At 37.1% G+C, this 7,925-nt stretch overlaps 2 protein-coding genes across 2 annotated transcripts in view; both read right to left on the reverse strand.

The window, feature by feature from the left end:
• Window positions 1-5,963: 5,963 nt before the first annotated feature.
• On the reverse strand, window positions 5,964-6,598 carry LOC125042506 (rhodopsin-like). The gene is made up of 2 exons (XM_047638148.1): window positions 6,517-6,598; window positions 5,964-6,379 (listed from the first exon to the last, which is right to left on the reverse strand). Exons 1-2 carry the CDS (start codon window positions 6,596-6,598, stop codon window positions 5,964-5,966), a joined length of 498 nt encoding a protein of 165 aa, XP_047494104.1.
• Window positions 6,599-6,624: 26 nt separating this feature from the next.
• LOC125042507 (rhodopsin-like) overlaps window positions 6,625-7,925 on the reverse strand; it is a 1,566-nt gene continuing 265 nt past the window's right edge. The window contains exon 2 of the mRNA XM_047638149.1: window positions 6,625-7,112. Coding sequence (XP_047494105.1) covers window positions 6,625-7,112 — 488 coding nt within the window. The remainder of the gene's footprint in view (window positions 7,113-7,925) is intronic.

Below are 7,925 nucleotides of genomic sequence, written 5' to 3' on the forward strand. Positions count from 1 at the left end.
ATGAATATATAAGATGAATTTTCATTCAAGAACAGGTCTTGTTTGGCTAAATTAGGAACTCGTATCGAAGAGAACTTACCTTTATGTTCACGGAGTGTCACCGGAACCGAAGAAATTTCTGAAAGAACTACTCGTGTATGACTTCCTCTGAGCTGCCGAGAGGTACCTGGAGAGGAGGCGTTCGGGTTAGTCTTATATAGTCTGCAAGAGTAACGTACCTGCCTTTATGAGATGATCCATTTCTTTTTTTCACTTTGCTAGAATCCTTTTATTTTGTTTAAGGTGAATTTAGTATATAAAAATAACTTTTGTTCCTTATGAATTTCTACAATGATGTGTTGATAGGTAAGTCTGAAAGAAGATGACTTATAAGGAAGTGAAAAATAAAAATTTGTTCCTTTATGATTGACATAGACACCCTCTTCACGCACACAGAAACAGAAACATAGATTCACCCACACACACACAGGGCAAAAGGAAGTATTCTTAATATGTAATATTACACACAAATGTGTTCATAAACACATACACACACACATCATGTGTGTAACGAGAGAAAAAAAGTTTCATTCTAAATGTTTACTCACAGAATAGTTTACATGCCTGTAAATAGCCAAGGAATGATCTATGTAAACTGGCCGAACTCTTAATTTCTAATGTCTCAGTCGGCCATCATTTATACGCATATGACGCGGTTTTCAACATTATTACGTAGCATATGTAGTTAGAACACTATTACATATAACCAGTATTGCTTCAGTCAATACTACACATGGTATACTTAAAATCATTTTGGGTAATATATTGTTAGCTGATCAACTTCCACGGTCTACTACAGGAGCTTAAGAAACTATAATGGTTGACCAAGAAGGCTTGTAAACATCTTTTTCTAGAAATGGACCTGTTGAACAATCTATGGCTGTATCATGACAACGTGTGTTCCGTCGCTGAAGCAACATTTGCATCAAGTTTGTTATCTTTGTAATATGACAGGTTAATTGTGGAGCTGTTGCTAGATCTGGCATTAAAACAAGTGCTGAAATTGATAATAAGCTGGTGTTAAAGAAAGGTGCTAAATCTACGATGAAACTGGCGCTGAAAACAGATCTGAAGTTTTTTACCGTAGTCAGCTGTGCAGCAATCGAATTAACCACGTTATCCTCACAACCTGTGAAATTCTGCCTCACTGATGCACCTCCGACAAAGGAAGCCAAAATGTCTTTCTATTCTCTGTCTCTTTATATATATATATATATATAATATATATATATATATATATATATATGCGCACGCGTGTCTGAGTGTATAATTACACATACACTTAAATATATTCATATGCATATATATATATATATATATATTGTAATAAACAAATAAAACATATGTAGAATATAGTATCAAAGAAAGTAATTTTACGCTACCAATCATCGGATCACTTCCAGTATACGGTCGATTTTGGAAATACGGAAATGTCTCTTCATCAGTTAAACTTGTCCTATTTTGATGTTTTTCCCCGCATTATAGAAGACTTCATATTCTTTACCTTTGAATATTGAAAGACAGTTCATTTAATGAATAGTTAACAATATGTTTACAAATAGCAGAGCATATACATGACTAATATGGATCCTATGAATATGGGATAATCCTATGTTTTCCAGATATATTTTTCTATTTAATCACCAGGAGTTGACGACTGTAGTATTTAGTTTCAAGTGAACTTTTATCGAATTGTGTAAGATACTCCGAAGAGGAGAAAATCATAATATAATGCTTTCTAAACGATTTTTTGATTCTAAACGCAATATAACCTTTGGATGAATATACTATCTCTCTAGTCTAGGGTGCATTACATTTACGAATACTTAGGTTCGTTTTATAAGTTTTAAAGCATTTGTAAGAGTTTGAAGCTGAATTGTAGTGTAACCTTAGTTCTTTAGTTTTCGAATAGGTTTATCTAGTAAATAATATATATTTTCTATTTCTACGACTGTGTCCGATAGTTTAGTAGTATATATATATTTTTTTTATCAATTTCATAGAAAACGTAAACAGTTTATAGATGTCTTATCGTAAATTCATATCAGAAAAAGACTTTCACATGCAGGAATTTTCTTATTTTGACTTTAGCAAACGTACATTGAGTTACCTTGTTCACTGACTGTTTAGAAAAGGAGAAACTACAATAGTCCTTTTCCTAACAGATTCAGACTTCTCAGTGCTCTGAGCATGGCATTGGAAGCAACATCGGAACCACCATCTCTTGCCCTCCAGTGCTGCAGCAAGCAAGGCAGCTTCTTCGCAAGGCAGCCACGGTACCTTGGGGTGCTTGATGGCGTACACGATTGGGGTTGTAGACGGCTTGGCCTTGGCGAAGACGGAGCCCCCAGATGGAGAAAAAAGGAGTAACCATGGCTTGTTGAACATGCTCCCCATTGATGAGAAGTAGGGGTCCAGGCCATGAACCACAGAGTGACAGTCATGAGGGCAACCTTGCAAGGCGGCACTCAGCAGAGGTCTTCAGGGCTCCTCCACTCCTCAGGGACTTAACACCCATCTTCTTGGCTTGCTCTCGCTTCCCTTCTCGTGGGCAAGCGACAGCCTTAACGATGAAAGTGTAAGCGTAATGATGTAGTCAGAGGGAAGAGTAACCCATACGAGTATACATATAGGTAACTCTTGGAGAGTTCAGACTCTGTCAGGTAGCGGTACCAACATGCAAGCATGTTACCCCTCAGGCACATAAACGGTTTCCAATCCGAAGAAGGGAGGAAGGCACCAAGCAAGAGCGAAAGTCCAAACCCTGCAATCCTCATCATAGCAACCACCAGATGTGAAGGTCAGCGATACTCCCTTGACAATGACGTTGTATCGATCAGCAGTGATGAAGACCATGGACCAGGATGGACATCGCAGCCTAAAAGGGAACCCAGAAAGCGAGATCTCACAGAAAGAAGCACCGAACGCCCATGTGCCCCAGTAAGCGTTGACCAGGAGAGGAGGGTCATGGTAAGCAACATGAAAAAGTCCGGAGATGGGCCAGTTGAACGACCAAAAGATTGGCTGGTGATTCTTAGGGATTTGGTATTACATGAATACACCAGATGACAACAAAGTTTCCAGCAACAGACAGCCTTCCCATGAGGGTCATCCAGAAGCCGAGAAGGCCATACCAAGAGGGTTCATGGGAGGGAATTGGTACCAAGTGTGAGTCCCACCATGTGAGCATAAATTCTTGGCCCGTAATCCACCACTGTGTAGTTGCCATAAGGAAATTGGTGGATGAAGGGCATTATTCGCCGAATGTGCTGGAGCTGTTCCACGACATCTGTAACAAATAGAATATCGATTCTTAACCACATTTTACTTCATAGATTTGTCACTAAAAACTATGCAGTAATTATACCCTAATTTACTATTTTTAATTTTGCATGTGTGTAGTTTACACATATATACGTATGTAACGAATAGATAACTGCTTCTTAACCACATGTTACTTCATATTTTTTAACTGTACAAAAATGTATGTAATCTATACTTTATACTATTTTTCAATTCATGTGTGTATGTTTACCATATATATATATATAATATATATATGTAGTGTATATATAATATAAAATTTATTGTATATTTATATATGTGTGCGTATAGTATATACGAGTCTATACACAACATTTATAATTCGATACATGCAGTGGATATAAACCTGTAAACACAAACATAATCTAAAGAATATATAAGATGTATTTTCAATTCAAGAACAGTCATGTTTGGCTAAATTTAGGAACTCGTAATCGAAGAGAACTTACCTTTATGTTCACAGGAGCAGAGTGTCACCGAACCGAAGAAATTTCTGAGAGAACTACTTCGTGTATGACTTCCTCCTGAGCTGCCGAGAGGTAACTGGAGAGGAGGGCCGTTCGGGTTAGTCTTATAAAGTGCTGGCGAAGTAACGAACCTGCCCTTATGAGATTACCCTTTTCGTTTTTTTCACTTTGCTAGAATACCTTTTATTTTGTTTAAGGTGAATTTAGATATAAAAGAACTTAGTTTCTTATGAATTTCTACAATATGTATAGATAGGAAAATTCTGAAAGAAAAGATGACTTATAGGAAGTGAAAAATAAAAAAAATTCTTATGATCGACATAGACCCCCTCTTCACGCACACAGAAACAAAACATAGATTCACCCACACACACACAGGGCAAAAGGAAGTATTCTAATATGTAATATTACAACACCAATTGTTCATAAAACCCATACACACACACAATCATGTGTGTAACGAAGAAAAAAAGTTTCATTCTAAATGTATACTCACAGAATAGTTTTACATGCCTGTAAATAGCCTAGGAAATGAATCTATGTAAACTGGCCTAAAGAACAAAAAAAAAAAAAAAAAAAACAAAAAAAGAACCTTTAATTTCTAAATGTCTCATTCGGCCATCATTTATACGCATATGACGCGGTTTTTCAACATATTACGTAGCATATGGAGATTAGAACACTATTACTAAACCAGTATTGCTTCAGTCAATACCTACACATGGTATACTTAAAATCATTTTGGTAATATATTGATTAGCTATTCCAACTTCCACGGACTACTACAGGATCTAAGAAACTATAATGGTTGACCAAGAAGCTTGTAAACATCTTTTCTAGAAATGGACCTGTTGAACAATCTATGGCTGTATCATGAACATCGTGTGTTCCGTCGTCTGTAGCAACATTTGCATCAGGTTTGTTTATCTTTGTATTATAACAGGTTAACTTGTGAACTGTTGCTTGATGCGGCATTAAAACAAGTGCTGAAGTTGATAATAAAGCTGTGTTAAAGAATGGGGCTAAATCACTGATGAAACTGCGCTGAAACAGATCTGAAGTTTTTACCGTAGTCACGTGCAGCAATACGATTAACCACGTAGATCCTGACAACCTGTGAGAATTCTGCCTCACAGAATGCACCATCCGACAAAAGAAGCCAAAATGTCTTTTCCTATTCTCTGTCTCTTTATATATATAAATAATATAGTATATATATTAATGTATATATATTATATGCGCACGCGTGTCCTGTGTGTATATTTACACATATACTTAATATATTCATATGCAATATATATTTATAAACAAATATACATATGTATGATATATTAGCTAAGAAAGTAATTTTACGCTACCAATCATCGGATCACTTCCAGTATAAGGTCGATTTTGGAATAACGGAAAGTGTCTCTTTTATCATTAACTTGTCTATTTTTGATGTGTTTACTAAACTCACCGCAGTAAAGAAGTCATCATTTCTTCACCTTTGGATATAGAAAGACAGTTCATTTTAATGAATATTTTGGATATGTTTACAAATAGCAAACATATACATGACTAAGTATGGATTCCTATGAATATTGGATGATCCTAGTTTTTTCCAGAATAATTTCTTTTTTAATCACCATGGAGTTTGGCGACTGTATTTTTAAAGTTTCAAGTGAACTTTTATTGAATTGTGTTAAGATACTTCCTGAAGAGGAATAATCAACTTATAATGCTTTCTAAACGAGTTTTGGATTCTAAACGCAATATAGACCTTTGGATGATTTACCATCTTCTCTAGTCCAGGTGCATTACATTACGAATACTTTAACTTTTAATAGTTTTAAAGCATTTGTAAGAATTTGAAGCTGAATTGTAGTGTTAACCTTTAGTCTTTAGTTTTGAATAGGTATCTATAAATGAATATAATCTTTTGTTTCTTCGACTGTTCCGAGATAGTTTAGTAGGTATATGTTTTTTTTTATCTCAAGTTCATGGAAAACGTAAACAGTTATAGATGTCTTATCGTAAATACAGTCAGAAAAAGATCTTTTTCACATGCAAGAATTTATTTGATTTTTGCAAACGTACTTGATTACCTTGTTCACTGACTGTTTAGAAAAGGAAACGACAAATAGTCTTTTCCTAAGCAGATTCAGTCTTCTCAGGCTTTGTTGAGCAGTGGTAGTGGATCCACATCAGAACCACCATCTCGGCCCTCAGTAAGCGCAAGGAGAGGCAAGGAACTTCTCTCAAGGCAGCACGTACTTGGGGTGGCTGATGGCCGTACACGATGGGGGTTGTAGACGGCGTTTGTCCTTGGCGAAGACGGAGCCCCAAGATGGAGAAAAGAGGAGTAACCATGGGCTTGTTGAACATGCCTCCCCAGTTGAAGATGAAGTAGGGGGTCCAAGCCATGAACCACAGAGTGACAGTCCATGAGTGGCAACCTTGGCACAGACGGCACTCAGCAAGGTCTTCTGGCTTCCTCACTCTCAGGGACTTAACACCCATCTTCTTTGGCTTTGCTCTCGCATTTCCTTCTCTGTGGGCAGCGACACCTTAACGATGAAAGTGTAGCTGTAGAATGATGTAGGCAAGAGGGAAGAGCTAAACCCATACGGAAGTAACACATATAGGTAACTCATGGAGAGTCAGACTCTGTCAGGTAGTCGGTACCACATGCAAGGCATGTTACCCTCAGGCACATAACGGTTTCCATCCGAAGAAGGGATGAAGGCACCAAGCAAGAGCGAAAGTCCAAACCCTGCAATCCTCATCCATAGCACTCAGAATGTGAGAAGGTTCAAGCAGATACCTCCTTGACAATGACGTTGTATCGATCAGCCAGTGATGAAGACCATGGAACAGATGGGACACGCAGCCGAAAAGGTGAACCCAGGAAAGCGTAAGATCTCACAGAAGAAGGCACCGAAACGCCCCATGTGCCCCAGTAAGCGTTGACCAGGAGAGGAGGAGTCATGGTAAGCATCAAGAAGAAGTCGGAGATGGCCAGGTTGACGACCAAAAGATTGGCTGGTGAATTTAGGGAATTTGTATTCATGAATACCCAGATGACAAAAAGTTTACCAGCAACAGCCAGCGTTCCATGATGGTCCATCCAGAAGCCGAGAAGGCCATACAGAGAGGGTTCATGGGAGGGAATTGGTACCAGTGAGAGTCCACCATGTGGAGATACATAAATTCTGGCACCGTACCACCACAGTGTAGTTGCCATAAGGATTGGTGATGGGAGGGCATTATCGCCGAATGTGCTGGACTGTTCCACGACATCTGTAACGAATAGAAACTTCTTCTACCACATTTTACTTCATTTTTTTATAACTACAAAAAATATGCAGTAATATATACTCAATATCCTATTTTTATCCTTTGCATGTGTGTATGTTACACATATATACGTAGTGTAACGAATAGATAACTGCTTCTTCCCACATTTTACTTTCCATATTTTTGTAATGTACAAAAATTATAATATATACTAATATACTATTTTTCTATGTATGTTGTATGTTTACACCCACACATATATAATATAAGTGAATACATACACGTATGTATATAAAATAGAAATTTATTTGTATATTATTATATGGTGTGCGTATGTATATACGACCTATACGACATAACATTATAATTACATACATGCAGTGGATATAAACCTGTAAACAAACATAATTTACGGAATATAATAAGATGTATTTTCTTCAAGAACAGGTCTTGTGTGGTTAAAGTTTAGAAACTCATAATCGAAGAGAACCTACCTTTAGTCACGTGTGTCAACCGAACCGGAAGAAAATTCTGAAGAGAACTACGTCGGTGTATGAATTCCCTCTGAGCTGCCGAAGGTAACTGGAGAAGAGGCGGCCAGGTTAATCTTTAAATAGTCGGCGCATAAACAGACCTGCCTTATGAGATTATTACTTTTTTTTTTTTTTTTTTTCTTTTTTTTTGCTAAAGTCCTATCAATTTGTTTAAGGTGAAATTTAGCATAAAAAAAACCTTGACATGAAGAAATTCGGAGATGGCCAGGTTGATGTCCAAAAGATTATTAGTGATCTTAGGGAATTTGGAATATGAATACCC

Source organism: Penaeus chinensis, chromosome 32 (genome assembly GCF_019202785.1).
Source record: "Penaeus chinensis breed Huanghai No. 1 chromosome 32, ASM1920278v2, whole genome shotgun sequence".
NCBI classification, from domain to species: Eukaryota; Metazoa; Arthropoda; class Malacostraca; order Decapoda; family Penaeidae; genus Penaeus; species Penaeus chinensis.

Excerpts from the sequence above, each read along its gene's own strand:
- LOC125042506 (XM_047638148.1), bottom strand. The coding sequence starts at position 6,598 with ATGAGGATTGCAGGGTTTGGACTTTCGCTCTTGCTTGGTGCCTTCATC. Across the intron at positions 6,380-6,516 it reads AAACCGTTATGTGCCTGAGG|GTGTCGCTGCCCACAGAGAA; the intron begins GTAACATGCCTT and ends TTCATCGTTAAG.